The 13,892-nt window shown below is 48.1% G+C and overlaps 2 protein-coding genes across 2 annotated transcripts in view; both read left to right on the forward strand.

The window, feature by feature from the left end:
- Nucleotides 1-5,224, forward strand: part of Spata32 (spermatogenesis associated 32) — an 8,180-nt gene extending 2,956 nt beyond the window's left edge. Inside the window, exons 2-5 of the mRNA XM_013031930.1 lie at nt 2,213-2,297; nt 2,971-3,004; nt 3,756-4,588; nt 5,134-5,224. Of these exons, the coding sequence (XP_012887384.1) occupies nt 2,213-2,297; nt 2,971-3,004; nt 3,756-4,588; nt 5,134-5,224 (1,043 nt within the window). The remainder of the gene's footprint in view (nt 1-2,212; nt 2,298-2,970; nt 3,005-3,755; nt 4,589-5,133) is intronic.
- A 759-nt stretch (nt 5,225-5,983) lies between these two features.
- Nucleotides 5,984-13,839, forward strand: LOC105997496 (EF-hand calcium-binding domain-containing protein 3-like). Its single transcript, XM_013031931.1, has 10 exons — nt 5,984-5,987; nt 10,258-10,303; nt 10,479-10,700; nt 10,820-10,866; nt 11,672-11,815; nt 12,312-12,383; nt 12,465-12,585; nt 12,816-12,991; nt 13,147-13,312; nt 13,680-13,839. The coding sequence occupies exons 1-10, from the start codon at nt 5,984-5,986 to the stop codon at nt 13,837-13,839; spliced, it is 1,158 nt and encodes a 385-aa protein (XP_012887385.1).
- The last annotated feature ends 53 nt before the right edge of the window (nt 13,840-13,892 follow it).

The following is a 13,892-nucleotide window of genomic DNA, read 5'->3' on the forward strand; positions in this document are numbered from 1 at the left end:
GGCGCTGTCCCTCAGCTCTTCAGCTCAAGGCTAGCACTCTACCACTTGAGCCACAGCACCACTTCCAGCTTATTTCTTTTTTCTTATGTGGTGCTGAGGAATCGAACCCAGGGCCTCAGGCATGCAAGGCAAGCGCTCTACCACTGAGCCACCTTCCCAGCCCCGATTTAATAAATTTTCACAGGAAGGATCTTTCAACATCTGTGCTACTGGCCTTTCAGTAAACATCCTTCAGCCTAGAGAAAAATTTCTCTTCATGTTCTCTATTCTTTTTGGATCTCTTTTCTAGAATTTAAAACCAGATGTCTGATTGATTCTTTTTTTGTCATTTTGCATCTCTATTTTTTTTTTTTTTTGGTCAGTCATTGAGCTTGAACTCAGGGCCTAGGCCTTGTCCCTGAGCTTTTTTGCTAAAAGCTAGTGCTCTACCATTTTGAGCTACAACACCATTTCTGGTTTTCTGGTAGTTGATTGGAGGTAAGAATCTCATGGACTTTCCTGACTGGACTGGCTTTGAATTACTATCCTCTGATCTCAGCCTCTTAAAGCTAGGATTACAGCAGTGAGCCACTAGCACCCAGCTGCATCTTCTTTTAATTCTACTTTCTGGGGCTATTCTGTTTGATTTTCACCAATTCTACTTGCCAAAACTATGTCCTTCTACCAGACATAGTAGTATATGCCTGTAATCCCAGCATGTTGGAAGCAGAGGCAGGAGAATCGAGAGTTCAAAGCCAACCTGGGCTCCATAATGAAACAAAAAAGTAGGGGGGCCTGAAAATATAGCTCAGTAGTAGAGCACTTACCTAGTAAGAACTTGTGTTCAATCTCCATTACTGAGGTAGGATCTTTGCGTTTATAATTCTGTTTTCATAACATCCCATTCTGTGGTGAAAGGAGGGTGCTGCTTAAATTTGGTTTGGCTTGGGGGTTTTTTGTTTCCTTTTTCATTATGGGGAATTACAGTCAAAGCCTTGTGTTTACTAGGCAGACTCCAAACCCTTTTTGTTTTATTTTTGGATAGGGTCTCTTTTTTTTTTTTGACCTGGAGGCCTGGACCATGATCCTCTATTAAGTCCTGTAACTGGAATGACAGGCATTAGCCACTGTGTCCAACTTCATGGGGGCTTTTTTGGTTTTTATTTTTTGAGTTTTTATGTTGGAGGGAGGGAAGTACTGAGAATTGAACTTAAGGCTTACAGTTGCAAACTGTTTTTTTTTTTCTGGATATTTTTGAAATAGGCTCTCACTCCCCCCCCCCCCCCGCAGCTTGTATCACAGTCTTCCTATTTACATTCCTGCTAAAGTTAGAATGCCATGCACATGCTACCATACCCAACTATTTCTGTTGAGATGGGGGTCTTGTGAAATTTTGGGCCAGGGTACTGTGCACGCCTCTCTCTCTCCCTCTCTCTCTCTCTGTCTCTCTCTCTCTCTGTCTCTCTCTCTCTCTGCAGTTCTCTTTCTGATTATTTGAGCACAGAATCTCAGAGAAATTTCCACCCAGGATGACCTCAAACTCCAACCGTCCAGATCTCAGCCTCCTAAGTAGCTAAGATTACAAGTGTGAGACACTGGTGCCTGGCAGGAATTTCATTTCTTTTTTTTTTTTTTGTCGGTTGTGGGGCTTGAATTCTGGGCCTGGGCGCTGTCCCTCAGCTCTTCAGCTCAAGGCGAGCGCTCTACCACTTGAGCTACAGCGCCACTTCTGGTTTTCTGGTGGTTTATTGGAGATAGGAGTCTCATGGTCTCTCCTGCCCGGGCTGGCTTTAAACCTCGATCCTCAGATCTCAACCTCCTGAATAGCTAGGATTACAGGCGTGAGCCACCAGCGCCCGGCTAGGAATTTCATTTCTTAAACCTATGTTCAAGTCCCCACTTCAGCAGCCATGATATGTTGGGCAAATGAGCCCTCTCTTTTTTTGTGTAGCCAATGAAACACATAAAATATACCAGTATGGCAGCAGGAGGGAGGAAGGCAGGAGGCACTAACTCTGGTGGAAGGTGGTGATAGATTCCAGAGTCAAGGCATGGGCAGAATGTTGAGTGGAGTCCTCCACTCGATGGGACTGAGAGCATTAGAAGGAGAGCAAGAAGAGGAGGAGGAGGATGGGAGAGATGAGGAGAGTGAGAGTGGAGAGGGAGGAGGTGGCGGGCAGCATCTCTGGCCTTGGTTCCAGGTTCTGTCAGGGACTGTCCACCCACCCTGCAGCTCCCTCCATCACCTCCTTCTCCCTGACAGGTGCCAATGCATTTCCCTGCTGTGGCAAGACCTCGGTGGATATCGTGGAGAAACAGTGAGAGCCAGCCCTCCATCACTGTAGGACCTCCCCCACTAGCAACTCTAGCCCTTTCCCCTTGACACCATGTACCTCACACACACCTATAGGATCTCCCTCCATTTGGCTCCTTTCTAAATCTCCACAGGGCAGGGTCCAGCCCCTGACACTGAAGGTGTCATAGATAGGGCCTGACCCCTCAAAATCTGCTGCCCAGTTAAGGCTAGAGCTACAGAAGGTGAGAGTAGCTATAGAAGGAGCAGAGATCACACACACACACACACACACACACACACACACACACACACACAGCTTCCCACCTCTGGGAAGATGGGTGGATGAGTAGGCATTGCCCTGGACTTCACCTCCATAGGGAACACTTTTTGAGCATTGGTTAGCCAACTGAGCCACACTGTCTGGGCTACAATGAGTGATAAGAATGAGGATTCCCAAGCCTCATTGCTTTGGGGCTGGGGGTGGATTGGCAAGCTCTCCAGCTTCTGAAACTCAGGGAAGGAAGAAGTACTTACCCCAGTGAGGTACGGTGGGGATAGCAGAGTGGATAAACTGGATGTATCCTGACACAGGCCCTATGGGAGACTCAAGGGTTCCAGAGATCCCCCTTCTCCCTAAAGTTACCCTCTTGACCCTATTGCCCACCTATCACTCACCCTGACTTTCTCTGTCTTAGGAATGATCCCAGTCATCCCCATCAATCAGCAGAAGTGAGTGTCCCCTGATATGGAAAGGTGTAGCTAAGGGCCAGGGCTCTTTGAAGCTCCTTTTTCTAAAATCCTGATCAGCTCGTGTGTGTGTGTGTGTGTGTGTGTGTGTGTGTGTGTGTGTGTGTGTGTGTGTGTGTGCGTGCGCACGCCAGTACTGGGTATTGAACTCAGAGCCTAGGCACTGTCCTATGGCTTTATTGCTCAAAGGTGGAGCTCTACCACTTAAGTCACAGCTCCACTTCCGGCTTTTTTTTTTTTTTTGCCAGTTGTGGGGCCTGAACTCTGAGCCTGGGCGCTGTCCCTCAGCTCTTCAACTTAAGGCTAGCGCCCTACCCCTTGAGCCACAGCGCCACTTCCGGCTTTTTCTGCTTATGTGGTGCTGAGGAATCGAACCCAGGGCCTCATGCATGCAAGGCAAGCACTCTACCACTGAGCCACCTTCCCAGCTTTTGGCAGTTACTTGGAGATAAGCATCTCACCGACTTTCCTGCCTGGTTTGGCTTTGAACTGTAATCCTCAGACAGGTGTGAGCCACTGGCTCTAGATCCCAAGGCCCATTCGCCCACTTCCTTACTCATCACCAGCCTTTCTGTCCCTCATAAGTCTCCAAAAAGGGGTAAATGGGGGAGGGGGCTTTCAGAAGAATGTGAGTGAGCTAGAGGTAGTGGGGGGGTATGGCGCTAGGGGAGACCTGGAATGGTGGGTGGGGGGTACCTAGTTCTTACTTCAGCTTTTAGTTGCAATCTTTCAGGTAGGGGCACAATCAGTAGAACAGAAACCCCTGTTCCAAGATCCAAACCCAGAGCAGGAAGAAAACTTTGGCCTGAAAATGAACATGGATCCCATATGGAAGGTGGACAGCTTGGAATCTTGCAGTGACAGCTCTAAGCCAGAATATACTATTGAAACCTTCCATCCCACCGCAGAGGAGCTGGCAGAGATGCAGAGCTTCAACCAATGGAGCGTAGACTCGATGTGCAGCAACCCAGAGGAGGACCAGGTACTAATCCAACGTCGCTCCATCCATGCACAGACCTCCAGGCACCTCTTCTGGTCAGACAAGAATGTCCAGGCCTCAGAGAACAGCCTACAAAAGGTGATTGAAATCCAAGACAAAGGTAGTAGCAAAAAGACTACCAGAAGCCACCCAGAAAAGAAATCCATTTCCATTGCCACTCCCACTCTCCCAGCTGCATGCTCCCAGAAGCCACCTGTAAGCTCCTCTCTTCCTGTCTCCCACCTTTCACCGCCCATCGCCCTATCGGATCTGATCAACTTTGCATCTTCCCTGGCCATAGCCTCTACTAGCAACATGAACTTGCCCAGTTTGGAGAAAATGCTCAAACCTGTACTACAGAAGGCTCCAGAAGCTTCTACAAAGCCCTCCCAGCCCGCTGAAGAGAAGCAAGAGCTGACAGGGAAACTCAAAACTGTAAAGTTCCAGAAAACTTGGGCTAAACAAGAAACAAACTTCCCTCACCCTTTCTTAGAATTCAGCAAGCCAGGGATGAAGACAGCCACCCTTGAAGGGGAAGTGAAGTTTGTCCAGACATCAACCATGAACTCCCAAGAATCCCAGGATGAGTAAGTAAGACAAAGCCACAACTCCTCCACCAGGGGTTGCCCTGGTCTATGTGGGTGGGTTCCCTAGGATGGATGCCTGACACAACCCAGTGGGGTTTCCAGCAGTGGAACAGGGGCCTGGGAGAAGCTCAGTGGAGCTCCAACCTCAGTGACCTCATAGAGGATACTGGAAATAAGGTTCTGGTGGACTGAGGTGTAGTGCCAAGGCCAGGGCCAGAGGAGGCCTGGGGACCATGGAGGGTGAGCTCTCCAGGACTGGGGTGGGCACCTGGATTCAAGGTGGAAAGGGTCATGTGGCATTAGAAAGCCAGCTGGATGACCACAGCCCTGGGGCCCAGGATACTTCCATGAGAGAGAGAGAGAGAGAGCAGGGCTCCAGTGTTCCTGGCCTCTGGTAACACATAGACGCAGCAGAGTGCCAGCTGCCCAACAAAGAGGAGATTCCCTTATTGGAATAGCCTCCTCCAAACTGCAAGGCCTCTCCCATTTCCCTTTCTCTATCTTCTCCCCGGGACTGCAGTGACACTGTCTCTCTTGTGTTACAGCTCCGTGCCACCAGGAACCAAGAAAGGGAGTCCATTATTGCTGAAAATCCATTTTAAGCTGTTATCCCCTGAACTCCAGAGAAATGACTAGACAGAAACATTAAAACCTCCAGTGCTGGCCCCAGCCTTTTTGTGTAAATCCTTCTGGACCAATGAGTTCACCTGATTGTTTCATTCTGGTCTCGATTTTTTTCTCTCTCCCTTTTTTTTTTTTGGTGATACTAGGGTTTGAACTCCAGGCCTCACCTTTACTGGTCAGGTGCTCTACTGCTTACTGTTGAGCTACACTTCCAGTACTTTTTAGCACTGGTTATTTGCCTGAGCTAGTGCCTATACCTCCATCTTCCTGTTTTATGCTTCCTGCTATAGCTGGAATGATAGGTGCATACCACCATACTTAGGTCTCTCCAACTGTTCTACTCAGGCTGGCCAGAAACTATGATCCTTCTGATCCAAGTGGCTGGAATTACATGAGCCACTGTGCTTGGGCTCTGTCCTCAATGTGTGTGTGGGGGAGGGGAGTTCCTGGGGCTTGAACTCAGGGCCTGGGTGCTCAAGCTAGTGATCTACCACTTGAGCCACAGCTCTATTTCCAGCATTTTTTGGTGCTTAATTGGAGATAAGTGTCTTATAGGCTTTCCTGCCTGGACTGGCTTCAAACCCAGATCCTCAGATCTCAGCCTCCTGAGTAGCTAGGATTACAGGTGTAAGCCACCAGTACTCAAATGTTCTCAATTTTTTTTTAATTTTTTTAGGGATGATACCCCTGTGTTTTAGTTGTACCCACCTTACCTACTCCTGAGGTTTCTAGAACACTGTTCCTGGCCTTCTGTCTGCCTGTTTACTCCCCATGGGTAGGACTGCTCCACTCCCACCTACTAGCCCCCCCAGAAAGACTCCATACCACCCTTGAGAAAATGCAGAGTTCTGTCCAAGAGTTCAGTTACTTAAGCCCAAAGCCAGGGACATGTTGAGATTGTCCATTGGGGTGTTCTCCTTGGTAGTGGGCCTTGGCCAGCAAGAACAAATCTGAGGAGAGTTCTTTTTGTATCTTGAGAGGCGTGGTATGGGAAAGGGATAGTGTCAAAAGCTTGAAGAAGGGCCAACTGAGGCTCATTGTACCAGGCACAGATACAATGCATGCACACAAATGTATAAGCCATCCCATGTTTGGGGTTAGGCCTTGGGGAGCCTCTGGCAAGGTGATGGCTACAAAAGAGGAAAACAAATTCAGAGTGTGTGAGATGGATGTGGGCATGGAGAAGGAAGCCTTAGAGAAAGAGAAGAGGCTAGCCCGGGCACTGAGTAGTTTATTGGAGATGAGAGTCTCAGGAGACTTTCCAGCTCAGTCTGGCTTTGAATCACGATCCTTAGATGTCAGCCTTCTGAGCAGCCAAGATTACAGGCATGAGCCACCAGCTTTTGTTTTGTTTTGGGAGGCAAGGCCTCACTAGCTGGTCCAGTGTGGCCTATAACTTGACATCTTCCTGGCCTCAACCTCCCAGGTGCTGAGATTACAAGCGTATGCTATAATGCCAAGACCTAGTTGAATTCTTCATCAGCTCTGGGCTTCAGGCTCCTTGCCAAGGCCACAATCAGTTTCAAGACTCCAGGAGAGGTTTGAAGAGAAAGGGGCCCAGAATCAGAAGAATGCATTAGGCAAGAGGAAAAGAAGCAATTGAACAAGGACAGGACTAGAAGGAGAAAGGAGCCAGAAGCTAAACACTGAGAAGAGATGTGTAACTGAGGGTTGGAAAAAGGGCTGGGTCAGAAGTATCATTAGGCCCTCCGAATTTCTCTGGAGTTTGGTTGTTTTGGTTTTTTTTTGGTCGGTCGTGGGACTTGAACTCTGGGCCTGGATGCTGTCCCTCAACTCTTCAGCTCAAGGCAAGAGCTCTACCACTTGAGCCACAGCGCCACTTCCACTTTTCTGGTGGTTTATTGGAGATGAGTTCCACAAGGAGCTGGGAAGGTGGCCCAGTGGTAGAGTGCTTGCCTCGCATACATGAGGCCCTGGGTTCGATTCCTCAGCACCACATAAACAGAAAAAGCCAGAAGTGGTTTTGTGGCTCAAGCAGTAGAGCGCTAGCCTTGAGCTGAGGAGCTGAGGGATAGCGCCCAGGCTCAGAGTTCAAGCCCCATGACAGACAAAAAAAAAAAGTAATAATGATATAAATAAATAAGTTATTTCTTAAAAAAAAAAAGTTTCACGGACTTTCCTGGCTGGGCTGGCTTTGAACCATGATCCTCAGATCTCAGCTTCCTCAGTAGCTAGGATTACAGGTGTGAGTCATCAGCGCCCGGCTCTCTGGAGTTTTTGTTTAAGGATTTTTATTTTATTTTTTCTGTTGTTTCAAGGGCTTGAACTCAGGGCCTGGCCACTTGTCCCTGAGCTCTTTTTTGCTTGAAGATAGCACTCTACTGCTTTGAGCCATAGCACCACTTCTGGTTTTCTGGTGGCTCAATGGAGATAAGATTCTTGTAGACTTTTTTGCCTGGGCTGGCTTTGAACAGTGATCCTCAGATATCTTCCTGAGTTGCTAGGGTTACAGGCGTGAGCAACCGACACTCAGCTGGTTTTTGGTTCTTTTCTCTTTTTTTTTAATTTTCTGTTTTAAGTACACAGCACAAGTCAGCTGAAGCACAGAAAATGCATACATAGTCCCTGTCTCTGTTCATACAACCTCCCTCACAATTGAACAGTCATGAACCTACGTTGACACATTATCATCACCCAAACCCTTAATCTAGGGCTCGCTCTTGGTGATGTGCTTTCTATGGGCTTTGTGAAATGTATAACACACCAACATGGTAGTATCACACAGAATAGTTTCACTGTCCTAAGAAGTTTCTTATCTGTCCTTATTTATCCCTCCTTCCTCCAATCACTGGTTACCCTCTGATCCTTTTATTGTCTCCTTTTGCTTTTTCTAGAAAGAGTTGGAAATAATAGAGTACATAGCTTTTTCACATTGGCGTCTTTCTCTTAGTTATATGCATTTGTTTCTTCCATTCTTTTCATGACTTGATAGCTCAGTTATTTTTTTAGCACTGAATAATATTTCACTGTCCATATGTCCCACAGTTTATCCATTTATCTACTGAAGGGCATCTTGGTTGCTTCCAAGTTTGGGCTACTATAAAAATACCTATGTGCAGGTTTTTGTGATGACTTAAGCTTTCAACCCATTTAAGGAAGTTCTCTTAAGAGTTTTTAAATATTCCAAAAACTGAATAGGTTTTTAATTTTACCAAATGTTTTTTCTTTATGACATGATCATGCAGTTTTTCTTCTTTAATCTATGTGATGGATTGTATTGATTCCCAAATGTTGAAGCAGTCTTTCATTCCTGGAATAAATCTCACTTGATTGTGATGTTATATATATTTTTTTGGGGTTGGGGGGTAGTTCATGGGGCTAGAACTCATGGCCTGAGTTTAGTTATTGCTCAAGGCTAGCACTCTACCACTTGGAGCCACAGCTCCACTTCCTGTTTTCAGGTGGTTAATCGGAGATAAGAATCTTACAGCCTTTCTTGCCCAAGCTAGCTTCAAAACAGGGTCTTCAAATCTCAGCTTCCAGAGTAGCTAAGATTACAGGCATGAGCCACCAGTGCCCAGCTGGGAAGCTATTTTTGTACAATTTTATATTCAATTTGCTAATATTTTTGTCAAAGGTTGTTGCATTTGTATTCATTAGAGATAGTGGTCTGTAGTTTTCTGGAAGTAGTTTTGGTATTATGAGAGTGATGGCCTAATAGAATAAGTAGTGACATATTCCTTTGACTTTGTTCTGTTCAAAGAAATTGTAGAGAATATTAAATGTTTGGTATAACTCACCATAGTACACTCTATTATTGACTCAACTTTAGAGATACAAGGTATAGTCAGGTTATTTATATATGAGTTTTGGCAGATTGTGTTTTTCAAGGAATTGGTCTGTTTCATCTAAGTTTTCAAATTAGTTGGCACAGTCATAAGTTTCCTTATCATTCTTCCAGTGTCCACAAGATCTGTAGTAATGTTCCTCTCTCATTCTGCTATTGGTAGTTTGTCTTTTCTCCTTTCTATTTTTATTTTCATTTTGGGTGGATAGGGCTAGGAAAGTGGCTCAGTGGTAGAGTGCTTGCCTTGCATGCATGAGGCCCTGGGTTCAATTCCTCAGCACCAAATAAACTGAAAAAGCCAGAAGTGGTGCTGTGGCTCAAGTGGTAGAGTGCTAGCCTTGAGCTGAAGAGCTGAGAGACAGCGCCCAGGCCCAGAGTTTAGGCCCCATGACTGACAAAAAGAAAAAAAATAAATATATTAAAATTTCTCTTAAGATTTTTTTCTTTGACCGATATGTGGGATTGACTTGATCTTGAGGTAAGGTCTCTCTCTGTCACCCAGAATAGCCTCGAACAATCCTCTGCGTCTGACTCTAGAATGGTGAGATTATAGGAATGTACCATCCCTGCCTGACCCCATGTGTTATTTAGAAGTCTACTGTTTAATCTTCAGTACTTAAGGATTTTCTTTCTGTTATTATCTACTTTTTTTTTTTTTGCCAACACTAAGGCTTGAACTCGGCCTGGGCATTGTCCCTGAGTTTCTTTTGCTTAGGGCTAGCACTCTACCACTTGAGCCTCAGTGTCACTTCTGGCTTCCTCTGTTTATGTGGTACTGAGGAATCGAACCTAGGGCTTCATGTATGCTAGGCAAGCACTCTATCACTAAGCCACATTCCCAGTCCTGTTATTAATTTCTAATTTAACTCCATTTTGATCTAAGAGTAGACCTTGTATGATTTCTATCCTATTGAATTTGTTAAGGTTTCATGGAATTTTTTAATGTGTCTGGTGGGTTTATATTGGGTTTTACCCCCATAATCTCAGTTTTACCCCATAATCTAGCTTTGGGACTCTGTGGCCTGCTTCTCCTCCTACGCTTCTGCCATCTTGAGTGGCATCCAGAAAGGCCTTTAAAGGGAGGCAGAATAAAAACAGCAGGTGCCCCAGAAGGGAGAAGCTAGTGAAGGAGAGGGTATACGTCCTGCCAAAAAAAAAAATCTACCACAAAAGCAGCCTGGGGCCTGTGGGTTTGGGGCACTGGAGCAGCCTCAGAGCCTGTGACTCTGCCTTTCAGGCAGCAGAGAGCAGAAGAGCAAGCGATCCCCATCTATACAGAGAAGGTACAGGTGACTAAGGCTGGGGGGAGGGAGGATGTCACACCTTACCCCCAGAATCCCCTGGGTGGAGGACTGTGGGTGCAGCCTCATGTGAAATATACTAGAAGGATGCTGTGCAGCCACATGCCTGGTCCCAAGTCTCCTGGAGTCTTCGTCTTGTCTTCTTCCTGCCTCTAAGGTCTCCACAGAAGCCTCGAAAGTTGCTCACACGAGATGCATGGGAGGGGGCCGGCAGTGTGCAGAAAGGGAGGACACAGCTTCGTCCTGCCCAGCAGACACACATGGAGCAAGCCACAGCCACAGCCACAAAGGATGAGGGGAGCATACGGAAGGCAAAAGAATTCAAGGACCCTATGGCTACCCATCGGGCTCAGTCAGATCCAGATACAAGTTCTCAGAGGTAAGGTTGGGGCTGTAGGCCCAGCCTGGAGTGCTGGGTTTGGGGTGAGGCCTTCCTGGGCCTGGCATTCCTTTATAGCAGATACAAAGTCCTGTTTCAATCTCTCCTCCCTGGGGCAGCTTGACAGAGGAGAACCTGCTGCCTCTGACACCTCGGCAGCTGGCAGGTAAGGGCCTTAGGGAACAGATAGGCTGAATAGGGGGAGCTCAGGGCAGAACTACAAGGGGTTGCCTGCCCTGAGATTATGATCAGCCAATTGGCAAAAAATATTGGCAAAAGCCAATATTTGTACCCTTCTTTCCATGCCAGTCTAACTCATTCATCTCTATAACCCAAGGACACACTGATATACCTGCTCCAGAATCCCTCTCGTGTGTGTGTGTGTGTGTGTGTGTGTGTGTGTATGTGAGAGAGAGAGAGAGTATAGGTGGATTAGTGGATATATGGATGAAGGCATTTCAATCGATGGAGAGACAAGATGAAAAAGAGAAAGGAAGGCAGAGAGGGAGAAAGGATGGAAAAATGAATGTTTCTCCACTTCCCATTCCTGTAGAATGAGGGGTGGAGGTTGGGGTAGAAGGAATCACTGACCCAATGCTCTCCACAGACCACATCCTGATTTTGGCAGGGACCCCTCAATGCAAGAATCACTTATTCTGTATCAACAATTTTCAATAGTTGCTTTCTAAAACCAGGCACTGACAATGCTTCAGAGTAATGTAGCTCCAGAGGCAGAAGAATGCCTAGTGGGACCTTGGACTTGAATTTTAAATGCTTTTTATACTAGCATCCAAGCATGAGTTTTGGAAATGGATTGAATGGGCACTTAAATGTCAACGCCCAGTAGCCACAGTCTGTATTGAAAGCTATAATAATGCTCAGTGTAGGGTTAGTCCAAATGGACAATCCAACCTCTGCTGGTTCCCATGTGTGCTGCTCACCTGGCTATTTGCCCAACTCTCTACCCTCAGCCTTCCAGGACATCTTCAAACTGTTCAGTTGCAGCCCAACAGGCACTGTGGACATGCGCAGCATGAAAGTTGCCCTGCGCAATGTAGGTATCCAACTAGGCCCCCAGGAGATGTGTGAGGCTCTTCGTCTGGCAGACTTGGATGGTGAGTGCCCCATCCCTGCTCTCTTGTCCTCTTTAATCTCTAGGCACTGAGTGCCACCCAGTCTACAAAAGTCTCTGGCCTGAGCAGACCACCAGTGGTCCATGCCTGCAATCCTACTCAGGAGACAAAGACCTGAGCATCTAAGTCCAAAGCCAGCCCAACAAGGAAATTCCATAAGAATCTTAGCTACAATCAACTGCCAAAAACTGGGAGTGGAGCTGTGGCTCAAGTGGTAGAGCACCAACATTGAGAGAAAAAGCTCAGGGATAGCACCCAGGCCCTGAGTTCAAGCCTCAGCACCAGCACATACATACACACAGAGTTACTGGCTTGGTCTTTACATTGTAAAGTTCTGTCTCCCAGGAAGCTGGCCCTGGTCACTACGCTGACCTTAAACCTTGCTGAGTTCACTCTCATTCTGACTGAGTCTCCAGTGTGTGTCAGGCAGGCTTTGTGCAGGGGCAAACACCCCCAGCATCCTCCTTTCTCATCTCAGGTGATGGAATCGTAAGCTTCAAGGACTTTCTTGGTGTTCTCACTGACAACAACCGGCTGGCTCAGTGCATAGGTGAGGGACAGGGCTGATCCTTGGGAGTGGGCCTGGCCTCAGAGGAGGGAGGCCCCTTCTCATCTCCCCTTTTTCCCCCAGGTCAAATGAAGAGCAACCGAGTATCTGATCCCCAGGGTCTGCACACACTGTTCTTAGAGGTGCTTTTCAAGCTACTGCACCAGGGCTTTCTGCCCTCCAAGTCTGGGCAGGAGGTGACAAGGTGTGTACAACTCTCCCTCCCCAGCTCCTAGGCCCAGGATCTGGAGGGCAAAGCTGGTCCCTTGAAGAGTCTCTGATTGGCCTGCCTCTAAGATGAGATTCCTGAGTTCTGGGCCCATTTCCTGGGCCCCAAGTCAACCCCAGGCCAAAGACAAGTAGCTACTTGGGTTTCCTCACCTGTGAGGTAGACAGGTGTCTGATGAGCTGACTGATCCTCCTTTTCCCCCTAAGCTACTACCAGGAGAAGCAGCGGGCTCTGCGGCTGACCCCAGGCTTGAAGATTCGGAACAGCCAGGGCCATCCCTCGCGCTCCCACGCCGGCCTCAATTTCTTCTGCCAGGCAGCTCGTGTCAGTGGCCTGTCCAGCTCTGAGCTGGCACTCTCGCTACACAAACTGCACAAAGCGGGTGCGCCCCCCAGTGGTCTGTGGTGAGGGACTTGGGGGAATGGAAATGCCAGGCTGGGTCAGCTTGTGGAAGGTAGACACACACACACACACACACACACACACACACACACACAGCACTGTCCCATCCTTCCCAATGCTCAAACCCACCCCCAGGTTCACGCAGTCCCTACTCTCAGATACCCAACCTGACCAGGCGGATGCAGCCAGATTATAGGATACGGAGTGCAATACCCGTGGCGATGCCTGACGTCCGCCTTCCCAAGCCCCATCAACCCAGCCGCACCAGGATCTCAATCAACCTGAGGCCACTATGCAAAGGTGAGAGCCAGAGCACCAGCTGTGCAGCTGCCCTGCAGTTAGAAGGATGAGAGAATCTGTCCTGGGCAGATGGGGCGGGGGTGGGAGAGCAGATGGGGTACGATGGTGGGCAGGAGGAGGGGCAGGCAAAGAGTGGGTGCAGAACCGAAAGAAATGGGACGCAACAGGCACAGAGCGAGGCTTGATGACGGTAAGGAAGAGGGGGCAAAATCAGGGAAAGGCACCCAGGTTAGAGGGTGGGGAAGGCGGAAGTGGGCTGGCAGCAGGAAGGCAGGATGAGGTGGTAGGGATCCTGCGGGAGTCTAATTTGAGCTGCCTCTGGATCTGCAACGCGACTCAGCCTGCCCTCCCTCCCTCCTTCCCCCTCTCCCTCTCTCCCTCCCTCCTGCAGCTTTAGTGAGCCAGCCATCAGAGCAAATTCGTCCCTTGAAGCTGGCTCCCTCCCCACCAACTCTAGTGCAGAAGCAGCCCTTCTCCCCTTCGCCAGCCTGTTCCCAGAGATCAGCTGTGAAGAGCTCTTATAAGTAAAGCGTTTGCGGAATGAAATAAGCTGGGTGTGGTGGAGGCAGGCACGGAGCGGG

This window comes from Dipodomys ordii, unplaced genomic scaffold, assembly GCF_000151885.1.
Source record: "Dipodomys ordii isolate 6190 unplaced genomic scaffold, Dord_2.0 Scaffold147, whole genome shotgun sequence".
Classification (NCBI taxonomy): domain Eukaryota; kingdom Metazoa; phylum Chordata; class Mammalia; order Rodentia; family Heteromyidae; genus Dipodomys; species Dipodomys ordii.